General features: G+C 36.9%; 1 protein-coding gene and 1 pseudogene across 7 annotated transcripts in view; one reads left to right on the forward strand and one right to left on the reverse strand.

Moving 5' to 3' along the window:
* The window catches only part of F8 (coagulation factor VIII), a 166,848-nt gene that overhangs the window by 3,384 nt on the left and 141,017 nt on the right, over positions 1–22,447 (forward strand). For 5 of the 7 annotated variants that reach the window (XM_085684579.2, XM_085684587.2, XM_085684584.2 and 2 more), the window contains exons 1-4: positions 30–382; positions 12,828–12,949; positions 14,081–14,203; positions 21,532–21,744. In XM_085684579.2, coding sequence (XP_085540705.2) covers positions 237–382; positions 12,828–12,949; positions 14,081–14,203; positions 21,532–21,744 — 604 coding nt within the window. In that variant the 5' untranslated portion in view covers positions 30–236. Of the gene's footprint in view, positions 1–29; positions 383–12,827; positions 12,950–14,080; positions 14,204–21,531; positions 21,745–22,447 lie in introns of those variants that run through there. The other 2 variants (XM_085684580.2, XM_085684583.2) reach the window with 1 other exon arrangement.
* Positions 1,649–2,123, reverse strand: LOC125395870 (large ribosomal subunit protein eL27 pseudogene; annotated as a pseudogene).

The following is a 22,447-nucleotide window of genomic DNA, read 5'->3' on the forward strand; positions in this document are numbered from 1 at the left end:
TTTTTCCTGTGCCTGCTTTGCACTGCCAAAAGGAAGTAATCCTTTTCAGCTCTGTTTAGTGCTAATGCTACTGTCACTCTCAGAAGATAAATTTCCATAAAATCCTCTGCAAAATATTTAGGACTTTTCACTAAATCATAAATATTTTGCGTTTTTTCTTCTTGAGAGCTAAAGATATTTTAGAGAAGAGTTAATTTTTCACTTTTCTAGTTGAGCATTTTCTAGGAATAAAAGCCATGCAAATAGCACTCTTCACTTGCTTCTTTCTTAACCTTTTCTATTTCTGCTCTAGTGCCACCAGAAGATATTACCTAGGTGCAGTGGAAGTGTACTGGAACTATAGGCAGAGTGACTTACTCAATGTGCTGCACACGGACACAAGGTAAATATGCTCTGTTGAATGTAACATTGTGAGGCTATGTCTTTGACTACAAGATGCAGACACTAGGCAAAAGTGGATGACTAATACTTAGTTAAGTCCTTCAAACATTTGTAGGTAAGGTGTGCATGCAGTCTGATTATTTGCACCATGTTGCTTGCCATTTCTTCTCAGGGACCTAAGTTACTCATTGATTTTTGTTGTTTGATCATTGATTCTTTGTTGCATGTTGGCACTGTGGTTTAGAGAGAAGTATGGGATGAGGGAGAGAGAAGACACAAGGAGCATGGGAGAGAAAGAGTAGAATTCCCCTTAGCTTACCCCAACCTTCCATAGAAAGAACTAGAACAGTGAAATTCTCAGGAGTATGCATATGGTAGACTTTTGTCTGATATTTGCCCTTGCATAAGAAGCTTTTCATCTTTAGGAAGGGACTCTGGTTTATATGATGAGATTAGACCATTAAATGAGCTCCTCAGTGTTATAATTGTCACTAACTTATTTCAATTTTTCTACATCTTCTCAAATCTATTATACCTTGATTCGATAAGGTATTGAAACTGAATTATATGATAGTCTATTATTTTGTTAAAGTACTGTCTGGACTATATCTCCCTTGTCATTCTTGACATTTCTCTCCCTCTACATCCTTCCATCTTTTTCTCTTTCTCCTTTTAAAAATAATACTTACAGGACATTTCCTGATTTTATTGGATTTTGTCAACAAATATATTTTGGGTTTATTTATAAATTTTTTTAGTCTTTCTATTACTGCAGTTTCTGCTTCTCAATTTCATCCATCAATTCTTTCTAATTTTATTTGGATCACTTTGTTCTTCTATTTTTTGCTTATCAAGTTGAATGTTGAAATTACTTATTTTACGTTTTAGTGTGTTTTTTGTTTTGACTTTCTTTGTTGTTGTTTTGTTTTGAGACAGGGTTTCTCTTTGTAGCAGTTTGGGCTATCTTGGAACTCGCTTTGTAGGTCAGGCTGGCCTCGAATTCACAGATATCCACCTGCCTCTACCTCCTGAGTGGTGGGATTAAAGGCTTGTGCCACTACCACCTGACTTTTTTTTAAATTATCTTTATTTTTTGTTTTGTTTCGTTCTGAGACAAGGTCTCACTTTGTGGCACTGACTGTCATGGAACTCACTTTGTAGACCAGGCTGCTCTTGAATTCACAGAGATCATCCTGTCTCTGCCTTTTAAGTGCTGGGATTAAGGGCGTACACCACAGTGCTGGTCTTTCACTGTGTTTCTTTTATTTTTTTAAAACTTTTAATGATGCAAACAAAAATATACCTAAAAGCGAAGCTTCTGGAAAAACCATTTGTTCTTCCCTGTCTTGTATCGTTCTTCAAATTTGATCTTGGCTTCCCGCCTTGCCTTGTGTTTCAGGGCTGGGTCCCTAAAGACATCCTTGTTGACAACAGTTTTGTCCAGGGGGATGTCCACAGAGTACCTTGTGGGCATCAGGTGGTTGTAGTTATAAACCTTCACAAAGGACTTGATCTTGGATCTCTTGGCGACTTTCTTCTTGCCCATGGCAGCTGTCACTTTTCGGGGATAGCGGTAAATTCCAGCCACCAGGGCATGGCTGTAAGGGCGGTCTGAGCTGCCATCATCAATGTTCTTCACGATGACGGCTTTGTGTCCGGAGTAGCGTCCAGCCAGGACGAGCACCACTTTCCCGGGTTTCATGAACTTGCCCATTTCAACAGCGAGCAGCTGGTTCCCAGCAGAAAGGAAAGGTGGCCACTTCCGTTTCACTGTGTTTCTTTAAATGTGTACTATAAAAATTTAAACATAGTCATGAATATGAAAGCAGGAAAATCAGGCATTTATGTCCAGGTTTGGCTACATAGTGTGTTCATTGTCAGACCTGACTGCTCTTGACCCTATCACAAAATAACAAAAGAGATGGGGAGAATTTAAATACAATGTATATATTGTATTAATGTAAATGCTACATAGAGTCATATCATAGATACTGCATAAGTATTTCTGGTTGTTTATGTTTCACTTCCTCATTCTTCTCCCACATCACCCAGTCTTATTCAACACACAGTGTGTGCATGCACACACACACTCACACACACACACACTACTAATTTTTAAAAACTAGAATACTATACATACTTTATTTACTTTTTCATTCAGAAGCACCTTGTAGAATTCTCTATAGGTCAGTAGACACAACCTTAATACATTCTTTTTAATATCTGTATAAGAGCTGTGTCATACAAGTAAACACATTCTTATCATTATCATTTTGGATGGTGGGCTCTATCCAGTATCATAGTGTACTGATGTAGGTCATTCATTCACTTAGGCTTTCACTTATTTTGTGGTGTTTGGGGTGGACTTCAGGCCTCCTATTTTATTCATGAGTGCTTTATCACTGAAATACAGTCCCAGACATGTTGTTATTTTAGCAAACAGATTCTCTGGTGGTATTTGCTGGAACAAATGAAATAGTTGTTTTGTTTTTGAGACATGTTCTCTCTATATATCTCCAGCTGTCCTGGAACTCACTTTGTAGACCAGGATAGCCTAGAACTCATATTCACCTGACTCTGCCTCCTAAATTCTGGGATTAAAAGTGTGCACAACTATAACCAGTTGTTTTAGTTTCAATTTCTAGAAAGTTCAAGACTAATCATGAGTATACTGTATTTGCATCATTTTACCCCCTTTTTGCCCTCCAACTTTTCTCATGTCCCCACCCCCAACTTCCGCTCAAATTTGAGTTCATGGTAGACCATGCCTGTTCTGTCCAGTAGGTACTATCAAAAGCAGTCATTCTGGTCCTCAGGATCTTACAATCTTTCTGCCCGCTTTTCCTTGCATGTTTCCTGAACCCACTTAGTTAGAGATGTTGCATTTGGGATTGTGTTCCCATGGTTATTATTCTCTGTATTTTGACAAGTTGTTCTATTTCAAAAGGAATCTTCTTTGATGAGATGTCAGAGCTGTACTTATCTATGGTATAAGGATGGGTGTTTAGAAGGCAGGTAGATACTATATTACTTTAATTATAGAGTAGTAGTGGGTTCTTTTTGTAGGGTCTATGATCTCTTCAGCCACAGGTTCTTGTCTAGGTTTACATACCAGGCTATGTGTTCCCTCCAACTGAATTGATTTTATATCCAATTTAGGCAGGTGTTTGTTACTCCCAAGATACAAGTACTGCTATTTCACTACTGAGGCATCTTGCTGGTTTCATTATTGTTGTTGCTCTTGGACTGTACAACTGGGTAGGACTGAGAATAACTTTTCTTTCATGGTAGCTTGCATAGCACCTTCTGATAGTATGAGTGCTAGTCCTCATGAAGGGGGATTCCAGGTTAATAGTAGCTCAATTCCTCCAAGGTTCATGATGAAAGTGTGTGGTAGGATATTATCTTCATATTTTGGCAGGTAGCCAAGAGCAATGAAAATTGCCTATATTGTTTTGGAGAGTCTCTTGGACCCCACCCAACAATTCAAAAGGAGATATCCTTTGCCTGACACACTAACACTCTGGGGTTTTTATTAGTCTATAGTTCCCAGGAAATATTATTTCACTGTGTAGGGTAACTGTATTAAAATGTGTGAGTATGTGTGTATGTGTGTGTGTGTGTGTGTGTGTGAGAGAGAGAGAGAGAGAGAGAGAGAGAGAGAAAGAGAAAGAGAAAGAGAGAACATATGTATTGTATGTACTTTTTTCTTTTTGATTTTTTTTTCGAGACAAGATTTCTCTGTGTAACAGCCCTGGTTGTCCTGGAACTCACTCTGTAAACCAGGTTGACCTCAAACTCAGAGATCCACCTGCTTCTATCTCCCAAGTGCCGGGATTAAAGGCATGTGCCATCACTGCCTGGCTATATTTGCATCTTTAAATAAGATTATAAAGTAATAAATTTCATTATGACTTTACCAGACATCCTTAGTGATATTTATCCCTCTTTCCTTCCTTTCCCTCTATTTTCCTTCCTCCCCTTTCCCAGTTAAGTCCCTCTGTTTTTCCTTTCCCACTGTATCCTGCTATTCCTAATTCTAGAGCTCCTTCTTCACCCTCTACCAATTATCTTTTTGTTCCTGGTTTCTACAGTTATTCCAAGTTATACAATCAATCCTAAAGATTCAGAGCTAGGATCCACAAATAAGAAAGAACTTGTGACATTTGTTTTTCTGTGTCTGGGTTACCACATTCAAAATGATTGTTTCCAGCTCCATCCATTTATCTCTGACTTTCATAGTTTCATTAGCTTTCTTTTTATCTTTGTTAATTTTCTTTCTTTTTTTTCCTTTTATTTCTTTTTTTCGAGACAGATCTTCTGGCTGTCTTGGAACTCGCTTTGTAGACCAGACTGGCCTTGAACTCATAGAGATCCACTTGTCTCAGTTTCCCAAGTGCTGATATTAAAGGTGTGCACCACCACCACACAGCTTGAATTTTTATTATCCATTCATCAGTTGGTGAATATCTAAGCCAATTACGTTTCCTTGCTATTGTAAATAAAGTAGCAATGGACATGGGCATGCAAATATCTTTGTAGTAGAATATGGAGTCTTTGGGGCATCTACCCAGGAGTGATATATCTGGTTCATATAGTAGTTCTATTTGTAGCTTTTTTAGAACTTCCATACTGATTTCCAAAGTGGCTGCATCAGTTTATACTCGATGGAATAGAGTTCCTCTTTCCCAACATCCTCACCAGAATTTGTTGTCATTTGATTTTTTTTTTTGATGATAGGCGTTCTAATTGGGATGAGAGGGAATGTCAGTGTAGTTTTAATTTGAATTTCTCTAATTGCTAATGATGTTAAACACTTTTAAAGTGTTTATTAGCTTTTGTATTTCTTCTAGTGAGAACTTTCTGTTCAGTTCCACAACCTTTTAAAATAGTGAGTTTTCTCTCTTTTTCTTATACCTTTTTTATTTTACTTTTTTTTAAATTCTAATGAAATTACATTTTTCACTTCCCTTTTTTCTCTCCAAATCTTCCACTATATTGCTGTATTTAAAATTCATGGTCTCTTTTTTCATTAACTGTATTGCTTGAATATATTATATGCATGTGCATATATATTCCTAAATATAACCTTCTCAGTCTGTATATTGTTACTAATATGTATCTTTTCAGGGCTGACCATTTGGTATTGAATAACGATTGATGTATTCTTTTCCAGAGGAGACTTTTTCTTCCTTTCTTGTCATTCCTTAGTTGCTTCTAGTTCTTTGTGTGGGGTTGAGATCTCCTGTACTTTTCCTAGTCCACTTTGGCATGTCTATTGGTGACATCCTTGTTTAGTTCATCTTTGTTAAGTTGTGTTCATGAGATCTTTTGGATGTAGTTTCTGATATTACTAGGAGACACAATCTCACAGCAAAGTCCCTGTTCCTCTTGCTCTTACAATCCTTCCACTCCTTCTCCCCAAACCTTCCCTGAGCTTTGGGCATAGGAGTGTTTTATAGATATCCATTGGGACTCTGATTGTGGTTTTCTGTTATGATCTCCATTTGTTATGAAGAAAAGTTTCCCCGATGAGAGGTGAAGACTAAAATTATCTGTGGATATAGGAAAAAATGTTAGCCAGGTGGTGGTGGTACATGTTTTTAATCCCAGCACTCAGGAGGCAGAGGGAGACAGATCTCTGTGAGTTCAAGGTCAGTCTGGTCTACAAGAGCTAGTGCTAGGACAGGCTCCAAAGCTACAGAGAAACCCTGTCTCGAAAAAAAAAAACAAAAGAAAGAAAGCAAGGAAAAAAGGAAGGAAGGAAGGAAGGAAGAAAGAGAGAGAAGAGAGAGAGAGAGAGAGAGAGAGAGAGAGAGAGAGAGAGAGAGAGAGAAAGAAAGAAAGAAAGAAAGAAAGGAAAAGAAAAAAATGTTTAACATTTCATCAGGGATTATGCTGATTAGTAAAGTACTTGATGCAAATTCTCTAATATCCATGACTTCACTGGCAATGAGTAATTAGCTAAGTTTCCATTATCAGGCATGGTTTCCCTCTTGTTGAGTGGGTCTTAAGTCCAATCAGAGAACTGTTGGTTAACACCAAGGTAAGCATGCCACTACTGCATTCTTAAGGTTATCATGCCATGCTGGTCATTAATGTGGTTCATAGGTGTCATAGCTGGGTAGGACTTGGTTGCTTCTCTCCTTTGGAATGTTTGTTTCTTGTTTCTTGTTTGTTTTACTTCTTTGTATATTCTAAAATTATCTGTCCAGTGTATAGCTGGCAAAGATTTTCTTCTGTTCTGTAGGCTATCTCTTTCCTTAATAGATGGTTTGACTCCACTTGATAGATGTTTCCTTTGATGTGCAGGTCCCATTTGTTGACTATTGATTGGCCCTATTTCCTAAGCAATGAAATTTTTTTTATTCAGAAAACCTTTACCTATTCCCATGTCTTTAAGTGTGCTCCATACTTTGTCCTCTAGCAATTTCAGTTTCATATCTAATATTGAGGTCTTTGAGCTATTTGGAGTTTATTTTGTATAGCGTGAGAGATAAGAATTTCATTTCTTCTACATGTAGATGTCCAGCTTATCCACACCATTTGTTAAAGATGTTATCTTTTCTCCTGTGCATATTTTTGGCTCATTTGTCAAAAATCAGGTGACTGTAGGATCATGGACTTATATTGGGGCCTTCTACTCAATTTCGTGATCTATCTTCTTTTGTGCCAGTACTATGCCTGTTTTCTTACCATGTCTCTGCAGTATAACTTGCACTTGTAATCAGCTATAGTAAGTATTCTTTTTGCTCGAGATTTCTTTGGTTATGAGGATCCTTTTTGTTTCCATATGAATTTTAAGATACTTATTTTCATATTACTATGAAGAATGTAGCTTCAATGCTGGTGGAGATTGCATTGATTCTGTAGATTGGTTTTGATAGTATAATTTTCATAATACAGATTCTTCCAGTCCTTGAGCATGGGAGACCTTTCTATCTTTTTTCTTTTTAAAAAAAACAAACTATCTTTTTTCATCATACCTATCAATCCAAGTTCCTATTCCCTCCCCGCCTCCCATTCCCTTCACTTAGCCCCCCACCTCCTATGCACTCCCTAGAGAAGGTAAGGCACACTGCTTTGGGGAAGGTCCAAGGCCCTCCCTACTATATCTAGGCTGAGCAAGGTATCTGTCCAAAGAGGTTCCCAAAAAGCCAGTACAAGCAGTAGGGATAAATCCTGATGCCACTGCCAGTAGTCCCTCAGTCTGCCCCATCCATGCAGCTGTGAACCACAGAGGGACTAGTTTGGTCCTATGTTTGTTCCTTCCCAGTCCGGCTGAAATTGGTGAGCTCCTGTTAGCTTAGGTAAACTGTTTCAGTGGGTATACTCATCAGAGTCTTGACCTCTTTGCTCATATTCTCACTCTTTCCACTCTTCAACTGGACTTTGGGAATCTAATTTCTTTCTTCAGTGTTTTAACATTTTGCTGTATAAGTCTTTCACTTCTTTTGTTTTATTGATACCAAGGTAATTCTTTAGAACACATTTATGGATTTATTTATTTTATGTAAATAAGTGTTTTGCCTGTGTGCATGTCAGTTCACCACTTCAGTACCTAGTACAACAGTCAAAAGAGGGATCCCCTAGGACTGAAATTCCAGTCAGTCGTGAGCCACCATGACTGTAAACCAGGTTGGTCTCAAACTCAGAGATCCACCTGCTTCTATCTCCCAAGTGCCGGGATTAAAGGCATGCACCTTAACTGCTGAACTATCTATTTCCCCAGTCCCTGTATTGTCTTTTTTTAATATTGAGATTTAAAAGTTCTTTATATAGTTTCAATACTACAACTTTATAAGATTTATATTATGTGACTATTATCCCATGCTGTGGGTAATCTTTTCACATTACTAATAGTATTCTTTCAAACTCAAAGTCTTTCATTTTGATGAAGTTCAATTTATCTGTTTTATACTTTTGACATGCAGTTTATATTTTTAACACCTACATTAAGGTCTTTGATTCACTTAAGGCTTGTTTTTTGTGTATGGTGTAAGAAAGGGATACAGGTTCATTCTATTGTTTGTATAGCCTGCAGTTGAATACCCCGAGTAGCAGCCCAGAGGACCAGGTACCTGGTATCATATTGAAAAGTTGGTCATTTATCTGTTTGTTCTTGTTAACAATAGCGAGATGATTATACATCATGAAGTGCTTTGTATTTTAATGTAATCTAGTGGCCTGGCACAATGAATAATACTTTTGGTATAAAATTTTATTTAGGAGGGTTGGGAAGTGACTCAAACAGTGAAGTGCTTGCTTTACAAGCACGAAGAACTGAAGTCAGATCACCAGCATCCACATAAATATTCTAACACTGGGAAGCAGAGATATGCGGAATCATGGAGCTTACTGTACAGCCAGCTTATCTGAATCAGTGAGCTCCAGGCTGTCTAAAAAAAAAAAAAGAAGATGGAATCCCGAGAGATGGCCCAGTGGTTGAGTTATTTCTGCTCTTACACAGGACATAAATTCAATTCCTAGCACTCACATTGTTGAACCCTAGAGTCCAACTACTGAGGAGGAGTCACCCCAAGAATACACTCTCACACCTCAATTGTTGTAAAAGCAAGAGGATTTTAATTCTGCCATGGTAGGGTCACTTAGCATTCGATGCCAAGGACCCCGAATGCCTATTACAAGCCATTTTTAAAGCAAAAAACCATAGAAACAAGGGGGGGCGGACTTGGGACATTTTTCTCATTATTAGGATTGGTTTATTCAGGGGGGGGCTTCTAATAACAAGTGGTCTGAGCCAGGGCAGGAAAGCGGTTGCCAGATTAGGCGAGGAAACAGGGAACATTTGGGGGTCATTCTGACTTCTTTCCAGGAACTGAGTCAAAACTTTGGTGGACATCTGTGGGTTATCTTGTCCTAATTCTAGAAACGGAGCTCTATTTGGAGAATATCCACAAGGTCATAGGAGATGGAAAGTTCCCAACATTTTAGTACGTGCATGTATTCCCAGGGAGTGGGGGGAAGCACTAAGGCACTCAGAAATAGCCTCAAAATTGTCCTAAAGTCCTACAACATGATGGCTCACAACCACTTGTGACTCCAAGTCTACAGGATCCAAAGCCATCTTCTGGCTTCTGCAGGTACTTGCACTCATGTGGCATACACTCACACAGACACATAAAGATAAAAATAAGATAGAGAGAGATAGAAGATACCTAATATCAACATCTGACCTCCATATTTACACACACACACACACACACACACACACACACACACACACACACGAGCACAAGTACACACAATATAACACCCACACTAAAAGTGAATCTAATGAACTAAATAAGTCATTAGCAGGATGTCACATGTATTTACTACAAAAAAGTAGATTTTTTGTTTTAACGTTAACATTTTGTAATCTAGATTATTTTGACAACATGATAAACTGACTCTTAACACATCCTGACAGACTCTGCCAAAGTTTAAAATAGACAGCTAAGGAAATTCAAATTTATATTATCTGTTCCTGCAGCTGCTCAACTTCTTCTAAGCAAAGATCAGAAAATATAATGGTTTTCCAACTAGTTTTAGATAAAATTTGAAAGAACAATTCATGTCAGGAATAATTATTGCCAAGTACATTTGGCAGAATTTATATATCAAATTCCAAGGGAAATGCAAACAACACTCCCAAAAGTTAAGAGGAAGCAAAGTTAGAATGGATTATAAAACATTTTTCTATGATGTTTTGTGCTTCTTCAACAGTGGAAATTTTCCATATAATTAACGTGTAGTATGAAGATCTTCTTCTTGCACTCACTAATATGTCTTTATCCCAGAAAGAAAACAAAGATATTTGTTGCTGAACACAATCTTATATAACAGAAATAGTCTGTATATAACTGAACCCTGTGCAATTTTTCTTTTAATATATTGAACAATTAGTAGTATTGGTTAAAGTTTGGACCATTGAGGGCATTATTTACTCCACCATTATATATCAATGCCACCAACAAATGGATTGTGGTATACCAATAGTCAATTTTTTATACTAGTGTACGATGTTGACCTATGTATAAAAGGCCAGGTGAGTGCCTCTCCCAGAAACAAGTCATCATCAGGTATCTCCTGTAAGTTCATGAGTGTGATGAGGCAAAAAAGGATTTGAGAGGTTTCTAGCCTCCTGTTTATACAGTTATCTTAGCCCTCTAACCCATGAAGTTCCCCCATGCATTTCTCTGCAAAGAAATTCTATTTACTGGAAGAGTTTCCTTATCAACCCCTGGTCTTTGGCCCACAGCCACTATAGAATGTTTTTTGTCAAGGCCTTCAGTTGGCAGAGCCAGTCAACTGGCTCTCAGGTATCTTGGAAACCCTGGAATGGAGTGAAATTCAGGGCTAAGTGGAAGAGTGGGCCAGCAGAATATGATACGGGTGAAGCCAGCCCCACTTTTGCCCTGCTTGGTCAGAGTCCTTGACAGAGGTCTCTGAAAAACTAAGTATCAGTTCAGATATTTGACTGTTAAGAAAACTGTTAAGCATTGAAAGCCAGCAGAGTCCAGCTCTGCTGACTTCCTCCCAGGGTTCGGTTAGATTGCCTTGGAGTAGCAAAAGGTACTTAGAAAATGTCTAGTTTGAGGTTACAGAATGAGTTCACATGATTGCAGTACCAGTCATGTCTCTTTATTGTTCTGTTTTAATTCTAATTTTCTTGTCCTAATTGTCTATAATTTCTTAACTCTAATTCTCTGTATCAATTCTAATTCCAATTCTCTGTTACAAATCTCTATTCCAATTTATTCTTGTTCTAATTACTCAATATTCTTCTTTTTCTTCATTTTTCTACATTCTTTATCCTTCTACATTCTTTACTCTTTCAGTCTTCTTTTTTCCGTTGGTACAAATTCCCCAGCATATACATATACACATGTACATGCGTATATACGTATATACACACACACACACACATCCATCCATTAGGAACTTGTTAGTAATAAAAATCTGCAAGGAAAATTCTCAGGGACACAGGTGTTCTTTGAAGATGTACAGCAAAATTTATCAGCTAGTTTGTAGCTAACCACAGCTGCAGCTGTGAGGAGGTTTGGGCCATCTCTTAAAGGGGGGCACTACAGGTTACAAAGGGATAAAACTAAACCATTGAGAGATCTAAGGAAGAGGCAGAGACTAACATAGTTAGTCAGTTGGGTGCTATTGGTCTCTTGACGGACTATCATATAGCAAGGCCAGACACCTGCAATACCGCTCTAATTAATCATAAATCTTTGAAGGACTTAGATCTAGCAAGGCCAGACACCTGCAGTTCAGCTCTGTGGAAGTTCCTCCTGTGATCTCTCCACAAAGACTTTCTTCTGGTCAAATAATCCTGTCAAGGAATTAATTATAGAGAACAGTCTTATAAGTTGTTTTTTATTGTAGTGTGGGACAAAAGGTTTGACTGTCTTATTTTATTTGCCAGAATTACACAGTTTTTTTGGTGGGGGGGAAGTCATCCTAACAGAACACAGGAAAATTGTGCCCAACATATGAGGAATACATTGCTTAAGAATCACAAAGCTGAGTTAGAAGTGGAGCATGTTATCGCACAACAGAATTTGCAGTTAGAGACAGCCAGCTATTCAAAATGCAATATTTTTCACGGCTGTGCTTATGTGAATTTAACCTCCATCATATGTGTAAATGTCTGGTGGATTGGCCTTCTAAATGTCAGCTGATCTGCATAACCTTGCGGATCTCATGAATTCCCCCTTTTTCATTTAATAAATGCAGTTTATGAATTTCTCTTTGGGGAATGCATACTTCAGGTCCTAAGTGTCTGAGGATGACTGGAAGAATGATAATGATGTTGAAATTAATAATCAACAATCTATATTGATAGTTAATCAATAGTTACCAATAATTTGTATTTATAATTATCAATTTATGTCTATAATTAATAATAAATCAACAATTCACATTGATGGCAAGCTGAGGACTAGTTTAACCATCTTGTAGTTGTATATGAATTCATAATATCTCTGATCTATATTAAGGCAGAGGAGTTATATAGGAATCTACAATAGTTGGTATGACATGGTGTGGTTAAACATGTCCAAATGTTATGATTTTGAGTTATCAAAAAAGAATGGTTGAACATAAAATGTTAGTTTTATTAGTCTTTGATTAATTGTATTAGATTTGATTAATTTGTGTTTTGATTAAGCATTAAAGGGCTTTTATTAAATGTTTTATTCATTTAGTAGACTGAAAGTAAATAGATCAAGATGTCTCCATTAAAATCAGAAGCATTTTTAATTTATATTTAAGAAATGACCAAAGGGAATATAGAATCCTAAACTCATGACTGAATAGCAAGTATCATTGTTCTATCAGTTTATTAGAATTTTATTAATGTTAAACTTTGAACTTTTGAAATCTTAATATAACAATATCAAAATGGATGACCTTTTCTTTTCTTCATCCAGATTTCTTCCTAGAATGCCAACATCTTTTCCATTCAACACCTCCACCATGTACAAAAAGACGGTATTTGTAGAGTACGTGGACCACCTTTTCAACATTGCCAAGCCCAGGCCACCCTGGATGGGTAATGAAAACAATATTGTATGCTAATTATGATGTTAGTTAACTCATTTCCTAGCAAATATTCCTAACCTCAGGACTGTACTTAGTGTGGTCACCAAAGGATATATTCTTTAACCAGATGTCCTTAACTGCTACTTTCAGGAAAATAAACTGACTGGATTTTATATCTCCACTGCTTGGCTTCTACAAACTTGGTCTTGGATTATTTTCTTTTCTTTTTCTCTTTAATCTGTCTACATGGTAGTTCACAAACATCTGGAACTCCACTTCTAGATCCCGCACCCTCTTCTGACTTCCTTGGGCACCAAGCACACATATGGTGAACAAAGGCATGCAAACAAAACACTCATACACATAAAATAAAACAAATAATAAAAAAGATTCAGAGGACATCAAAGTTTGTCATTTAAAAGGAAAGAAATTGTTAACACCTACAAACATTAGTGTCTGTTAATATTTGGACATTAATAGAAAAGATTTAGGCTTGATCAAAGTGAAAGAAAGAAATTTCACAGAATGCAGCTAAAAATTGTGGTCATTTTGTAAAATCAAAGCTATTTCATATTTTCATGTCACTGACTCCAACTCATTCAATAAACCATTTATAAGCATCTTATAAAAATATCCACAGACTATAACGCTTAATTTCCTCTTGATTTCTGTATTTTGGACTATCTACCCATTTGTCATAATCGAAATTAAATCATAGGAATCACCTATGATCTCTTCATTTTTTCTCTCTCCCTCCTTCCCATAAGGTCCTACATATTATGTTCCCTGTATACATCTTTAATCATATTTTTATTATTCTATTGGTCATTCACATAAATTCAGTCATATTATTCAACTATGCCAGATTTACTTATGCCTCAAGACTTTTGCATTTGTTTTATTTGACTTTAATGTTATTCTCCTAGATCATTGAATTAATGAAACATTGAATGACTTATCAGAAATAATTTCTCAGAACAACCCTGAGGCTGAACTAAAGTTAGTAAAAAGCATAACTGCTATTTATCAGTTTCAAAGTGGCACGCTTTTCCACTGTGACTTTAACTCTCACTTTTATAATGACAGGCTCTCTGGTATGTTATCTTTCAAGTAATTTTTGAGGGACATCTCATTTTAACAGGTCTGTTGGGTCCTACTATTTGGACTGAGGTTCATGACATTGTGGTCATTACCCTTAAAAACATGGCTTCTCATCCTGTCAGTCTTCATGCTGTTGGTGTTTCCTACTGGAAATCTTCTGAGGGTGAGTCAAATTCTTTCCTATTGTTCTGCCATTTCAGTTATAGAAAGATGAGAAGCATGTTCTTGCTAATAAGAGCCATGTTACTCCATTTTGGATTGCTATAAAATAAACACTTAGCTGGGCACCTTACAAAGTAAGAGGATTATATAATTAATAGTTCTGAGTTCTAAGAGCATCAGCTATCATGACAGCTCTATGCCATATAGTATAAGTGATCATAAATATTCTGAAACAATGAGCCAAAATTAACCTTTCCTTCTTAAATGTCTCATAACTATTACATTGGAACCAAATATCCAGTGCAAGAAACTTAGAGGGGCATGTCTAAACAGTGTTATACCTGGAATTGTATTAATTCTTTTGTTTATAAATGTATTGAAATTTAATTATCATAGTAGTTGTAATTACTTATATGTACTGCATTCAAGCCCATATGCTTTCCAGTGGCAGAATCAGGCCCATAAGTGGGCCTATCCAACCCTAAAACTTGTGCTCTGAACCACTATTCCACAGTACAGGATTTGTATAGATAATGCTGAATTTTGTTTATATAACTAGAAAGTTCCATGAAATGAACGGGGTGTGACTGGGGACCAAGGATTTAATGATACCTTCAGCATCATTTTTCTCACCATTTTTTTGCTCTATATTCCTTCTGTTTTGGTTTTATTCTTGGCCAGACTTCTTTAACATTATGACAAATGTAGCTACTGAAAACTTGCTTTGATTTTTACAGATGGTGATTATGATAATGAAATCCTTTTCTATATGTCTTGATGTTGAGCAATATGGAAGAGCTATAGAGGAAGGAGGAACATCAGCCTTATTTAATCTGTCTATGGAAAGTTCTTGTCACACAAGATAGAGAGTTTCACTAATATAAACTTCTATAAGTAGTTCCTGAGAAAGGCAAAGACTCAAGAAGAAAAGTGAACTGTAATTGAGGCTTCCAGCATTTAAAATCTGATGTTAGTTCTACCATTTCTATCTCGAAGTTACTAGAATGTAAATATTTCAAAATAGGTTCATTGTATACATTTATTGTTTCCCTAGCATGTAACGTAATACCTAGCATATAGTCCTTGCTCTGCATAAGAACAAAGGTATAGAAAACACCATTTTCTTTATGTTCCTTACTCAATTAGAATTAGTTCTTATGGGAGCAGGGATATGGCTCAGTGATACAGAACTTGTCTAGCCCATATTTTATTCTTTTTTAAAATCTTTTTTAAAATTTATTTGTTTATTTATTAGAAATTACCACCTCCTCCCCGCCTTCCCTTTCCCTTCCCCTCCCCACCTCCCCCTCCCTCTCCAGTCCTAAGAGCAGTCAGGGTTCCCTGCCCCGTGGGAAGTCCAAGGTCCTCCCCACTCCATCCAGGTCTATAAAGGTGAGCATCCAAACAAACTAGGCTCCCACAAAGTCAGTCCATGCAGTTGAATCAAAACCCAGTGCCTTTGTCCTTGGCTTCGCAGTCAACCTTCATTGCCAGCCACATTCAGAGTGTCCATTTTAATCACATGCTCCAACACTCCCAGTCCAGCTGGCCTTGGTGAGCTCCCATTAGATCAGTCCCACTGTCTCAGTGGGTGGACGCACCCCTCGTGATCCTGGCTTCCTTGCTCATATTCTCCCTCCATCTGCTCCTCATTTGGACATAGGGAGCTAAGTCCAGTGCTTCAATGTGGGTCTCTGTCTCTATCTCCATCCATCGCCAGATGAAGGTTCTATGGTGATATGCAAAATATTCATCAGTATGCCTATGGGACAAGGCCAGTTCAGGCACCCTCTCCTCTGCTGCCCAGGGAACAATCTGGGGACCTCTCCTTGGACCTGGGAACCCCTCTAGAATCAAGTCTTTTGCAAACCCTAAAATGGCTCCCTTAATTAAGATATTTACTTCCCTGCTCCCATATCCATCCTTCCTCTATTCCACCCATTCCATTCCCCCAAGCGTTCCCCAATCCTCCCCTTCTCCTTTCTCTCTACCCATCTCCCCTTACATCCACCCCCCACCCCCACCCCCGTGCACCCAAGTTTTGCCTGGAAATCTTGTCTACTACCAATATCCAGGAGGATAATTATATGATTTTCTTTAGGTTCACCTTCTTATTTAGCTTCTCTAGGATCACGAATTATAGGCTCAAAGACCTTTAATTATGACTAGAATCCACTTATGAGTGAGTACATACCATATTCCTCTTTTTGAGTCTGGGTTACCTCACTCAGTAAAGCGTTTTCTATTTTCATCCATTTGCATGAAAAATTCAAGATGTCATTGTTTTTTTACCGCTGAGTAAAACTCTAATGTGTATATGGTCCACACCTTCTTTAACCATTCTTCTATTGAGGGGCACCTAGGTTGTTTCCAGGTTCTGCCTATTACAAATAGTACTGCTATGAACATAGTTGAACAAATGCTTTTGTAGTATGACAGGCCATCTCTTGGGCATATTCCCAAGAGTGGAATTGCTGGGTCCTGAGGTAGGCTGAATCCCAGTTTCCTGAGATACTGCCACACTGATTTCCAAAGTGGCTGCACAAGTTTGTATTCCCACCAAGAACGGATGAGTTTTCCCCTTACTCCACATCCTCTCCAGCATAGGCTATCATTGGTGTTTTTGATTTTAGCTATTCTGACAGGTGTAAGATGGTATCTCAAAGTTGTTTTGATTTGCATTTCCCTGATGGCTAAGGAGGTTGAGCATGACCTTAAGTGTCTTTTGGTCATTTGAAGTTCTTCTGTTGTGAATTCTCTATTCAGTTCAGTACCCCATTTTTTAATTGGCTTAATTAGAGTTTTAGTGTCTAGTTTTTTGAGTTCTTTGTCTATTTTGGAGATCATACCTTTGTCTGATGAGGGGTTGGTGAAGATCTTCTCCAACACATATTTTATTCTTAATATTGGGTACAGAGAAGCCCCTAAAGAATTGCTAATAAAGATTGATGGTACACACCTCTAATCTCAGCATTCATGAGACTGAACCAGGAAGATCATTGTAAGTTCTAGGCCAACCTGAGCCATAAAATAAGACCCTGTATTTAAAAAAATTGCCCCTTCTAACTATATTTCAAACAGAATATGCTATTTTTTTTAAAGTCCAAATCTCCATGGTCTAGGTGATTGGTCTAGAGATAAGCAGTTGATCATGTTTCCCATCTTCTTGGTCACAGTTTATTGGCCTAGTGATCAGTATCTTACCTAATTAAGCTAGGACAAAAAAAGACCCTCGTTTCGGACTTTAAAAATTTTGAGAAACGTTCTATTATTGACAGATAACCCTATAAGTTTTAGGGTAGAGTGAAGTTCTTAGTTCTTCATGGATTCATTGTAACCCCCAAATGGTCATTATAATGAAATTCAAATCATGAAAAATATCTCCCATAGTCTCCAGTACTTGACCACTTGATTCCCAATTGGTGATGTTAGGGGAGGTGATGGAACTGTTAGGACGTAGAATCTTTCTGGAGGAAATATGTCGCTGGAAATAGGCTTTGAGAGTTTATACCCTCACCCCTACCTCTAGGTAGCTCTCTCTACTTCCTTTGTACAATTTAGATATATCTCAACTATCTTCTACAGATGCATGTGTCAATGTCTTCCCTTCCATTATTGACATTTAGCCCATTGGAAGCATAAGCCAAAATAAATTCTTCCTTAAGTTACCTTTGTTCATGCTATTTTATCATGAAAAAAGGTGACTCTGGTTGTGTCGAATTGATAATAAAACTTAACCAGGACAGATGGTGTATCCTAAACATCCAGTATTACTATAATGTTTCTGTAGTTAATGTTTTTACTCTTTGGGGGCCCACCACCCAGCTCCCAAATACATACACAGAGACTTATTCTTACTTATGAATGCCTGGCCTTAGCTTGGCTTGTTTCTAGCAAGCTTTTCTAACTTAAATTATCCCATTTATCTTTAACTTTATTTTGCCTTTGGGCTTTTTATCTTTCTTATATTTTTTTCTTTCCTTCTTACTCTATGCTTGGCTGGGTGGCTGGGTGACTAGACTCTGGTTTCCTCTCCTCTTTTTCCCTAGATTTCTCCTATTTATTCTCTCTGCCTGGCAATCCTACCTATCCATTTCCTGTCTAGCTTGGCCATTCAGCTCTTTATTAGACCAATCAGGTGTTTTAGGCAGGCACATTAACACAGCTTTACAGAGTTAAAAAATGCAACATAAAATAGAGCATCATTAAGCAAATATTTTGCAGTTTAAACAAATATAACACATCTTAAACTAATATTCCACAAAACTTTGCTATTTTTATTCAAATCCCTGTGTTCTCCCTTTGGAGTCAGACTGAGAGTCCTAAAACTCCTATTGTGTCAGTCTTTCTCTGCCCAGAAATTTTCTAAAGAAGATCAAATCTCATAGTACGGAGATAAAGAAGAATTCTCATTTTTCTTTAGACTCTTACTTTTATAAAGAAAGGGCTTATGATCTGCTAAGAGCCATATAGCAGAAGATCAAGATGAGATCATTAAAATAACTTGGCCTTGGCCCCCACTCCAGCTAGCTTCTGCTTAACCTCACAGTGTAGGAAAGAGTGACTAGGATGCCAGTTGACTCCAGTACTATCGATATACTCTAAAACATTTAAAAATCAAGGAAATCATTAATAATTATTGATGCATGTGTTCTATATTACATACTCTAAGTTGTCATTCTGAAATGGAAAGGCCTTAACTTGGAAATTTTCAGACTAATATGACCAAATAATAAAAAAATTTCCTTCCTTTTGGTGATGCCTAATGAAAGAGATGGAATTTGAAAAGATTCTTTAAAGAAAGGTATATTTGTATGCTTCTGAAAGTTTCCCTATATTAGTGTAGAAACTTTCTAGTGCATAAATCTAATGAAAGGAGACTGCTAGTTGCCAACAAGAATCAGAAATAGTTTTTACTCTGTACTTGTAAACTCTCTGCTCCATAGTGTAAAGTTGTTTATATTCTCAGCTTATAGGTGAGCCTGATAAAGAACAAAAACTCAGTAAATATTTAAGTAAATGAGTGAAAATTTAAAAATATTTATGTATTTATTTATTTTGTTTGTACATGTGTCCTGAGTGTATGTACGTATACCATGTGCACATGGGAACCCACAGAGGTCAGAAGATTGTATTGGATCCCTTGGTCCTGGAGTTATCTATAATAGTATGTTGCTATTTGAGTATTGGGAACTGAACCCAGGTCTTCTGCAAGAACAGTAGGCACTCTTTTCTGCTGAAACTTCCTCCAAATTAATAATTTTTTGCTAGTATTTTATTTCTATGCCATTCATCAAATAGTGTTATCCTTTTAAATAAAAACCTGATCTTTAAATCCTCTCTGTCACATCCTAGTGTGTCCAGTGCCTGTATATGTTATAACAATCAATAAAAATGGAGGTCATGAATTTGAAAAAGAGCAAGAAAGGATATATAAGAAAGTTTGGAAGAAGAAAAGGGAAAATGAAAAATATTTAAAAAATACTTATCCAGGACATATTTGTTATTCAATTGAGTTGAATTAGGCTAAAGATGCAAGAATGGAGGCAATATTACTGGCTTACAGAATCAGGAGGTCTCAACAAGAACATAATTTTCACTACTTACTTTAGGATTGGGGGTCAAGCACCTCTGGAAGATACAAGGTTTTATAGCTGCTCCTTTTTAATCATTCAAATGTCTACTGTGTGTGTGTCTCTGTGTGTGCATGTTTATGTAGGTACATGTGTGTGCTAAACAGATCATAGGCCCTAGAAGAGAACTTACCACTGTTCTACTAAATAGACATACTGAACCTACTTCTAATGACTTAATGATATACCCATATGTTAGTGCATCTCTCAGGGAAGCTGCTGCTGCTTCTTCTTCTTCTTCTTCTTCTTCTTCTTCTTCTTCTTCTTCTTCTTCTTCTTCTTCTTCTTCTTCTTCTTCTTCTTCTTCCTTCTTTCTTCCTTTCTTCCTTTCTTCCTTTCTTTCTTTCTTTCTTTTTTCTTTCTTTTTTGTATATGACTACTAACACAGAGACCCATACTGGTCAAGGTGCAGAGAATGAGAGACTGTGAAATGCTCATCCCTAAACATTGCCTTCACCCAAGACTCAGGGAATATTGCAGGAAAAAAAAGAACAAAAAGCTTGCAAGAACCAGAGGCAGTGAATAACTACAAGGAAGGCTGTTGTGCATATGAATTCACAGTGGTTGTGGATTGTGACAGCCTGTCTTTTTGTGTTTTGTTTTATTTATTGAGACAGGATATCTCTGTAAGCCCTGGATGTCCTGGAATTTGCTCTGTAGACCAGACTATCCTTGAATTCAGAGATCCACCTGCCTCTGCTTACTGAGTGCTGGTGTTAAAGGCATGTATCTCCACGCCTGGCTGAGTTTACCATTTTTTGACAGTAATTTTGGGCATAAAATTGGGTCATCATGCTTTTATTTCTAATATAAAGAGAATTTTTTATTGACAATGTTGCTGTAGTTGGTGGTTTTAATCTTTGGGGTGTCCACCACACACCTTGCAAATAAATACACGGACACTTATTCTTACTTATGAATGCCCAGCCTTAGCTTGTTTTTAGCCAGCTTTTCTAACTTAAATTATCCCATTTTCCTTTAACTACATTTTGCCTCTGGGCTTTTAACTCTCTTTATTTCGTATATCTTTTTTTTCCTTCATACTCTGTGACTGACTAGGTGGCTGGACTCTCGTGTCCTCCTCTTTTCCTTTTCTCATTCCTAGATCTTTCCGTTCTTCTCCTATTTATTCTCTCTGCCTGGTAGCCTCACCTCTCCCTCTTTCCTGCCTTGCTGTTGGCCATTCAGCTCTTTATTAGACCAACCAGGTGTTTTAGTTAGGAAAAGTAACACAGCTTCACAGAGTTAAAGAAATGCAACAAAAATGAATACAATACATCTTTGCATCATTTAACAAGTGTTTCACAGCATAAATGAATGTAACACATCTTAAACTAATATCCCACAAGTTGCTTATGTTTTGGAGGAATAGTGTAATGTTTTGACACAATGTGTTTTAAAATTTAAGAGTTATTTTGTACACACACACACACACACACACACACACATATATATATATATACTAAATAGTAATGGTATAATATTTAATGTTTAGTATAGATATATATTGTGGAATATTTAAAACATTGAATATATCTATCTCCTTGAAAAATTTATCATTCTTTATGGTGAGAGCTTTCAAAATCCTGAAAAAGTCTATTATGTAGACTTCATTATCATCTATGAGCATAACATGTTTCTGAGTTGACAATAGACACACACAAAAAACCCCCAATTTTATGCCTTCTTCCTTTAGGAGCTGAATATGAAGATCAGACAAGTCAAAGAGAGAAGGAAGATGATAAAGTTTTTCCTGGTGAAAGTCATACCTATGTTTGGCAGGTCCTGAAAGAGAATGGTCCAATGGCTTCTGACCCTCCATGTCTCACCTATTCATATCTATCTCATGTGGATCTGGTGAAAGATTTGAATTCAGGCCTCATTGGAGCTTTGCTAGTGTGTAAAGAAGGTAATTATATGGAATAATGGAAGGACAAGACAGACTCTGTTGATGCTGTGAGCCTTTAAATTCTTTGCTCTGAAAATGGGGGCCTTCCCCCCCGAATATAGTGATAGAAAGGATAATAATCCAGTTTATTAAAACAATAATATCTATTTTGTGTAATTCGGTGAACTCATTCTATGTAATACAGTGAACTTTAGCTCAAGAACATCTGTGATCTGTAATTAGGTTGCTGCTTCCAAATAATTGCTTTATTCGACTGTAATCTGTAGGTAATCTCAGCAGTGTTTCTTCTCTCCTTTACTTTTTGAAAACTCCGAATTTTCTTAAAAGTTTCTTGGAGACAAAGCACATTTGTCTTTGTGAGCAGTGACATACTGACTGGTTCAGGTGATTATTTTGTCAACCAAAGGTGTACACAAATATGAGAAAAAATGTATTTACTCATGACATGTTATTCTAATATTGTTCATTTGTTATTTAATTTATAGTTTAATAGCATAAACTTATAAAAAGTAAACTTATTATATTTTGATTTTAATTATTTTGTGTGGAAAATCTGCTTAATTGGAGCTTTTTTTGTTTTAGTTATCTATTGTTCAATAACTCCACAATTTGGTGGAGCAATAATAATATTATTTTTGATAGTTATCTTTGGCATCATGGAATTTGAAACTGTCTTGTGTATGGATACAATAGTATTATAGTA

The sequence above is a fragment of the Myodes glareolus genome, chromosome X, assembly GCF_982192425.1.
Source record: "Myodes glareolus chromosome X, mMyoGla1.1, whole genome shotgun sequence".
NCBI lineage: Eukaryota > Metazoa > Chordata > Mammalia > Rodentia > Cricetidae > Myodes > Myodes glareolus.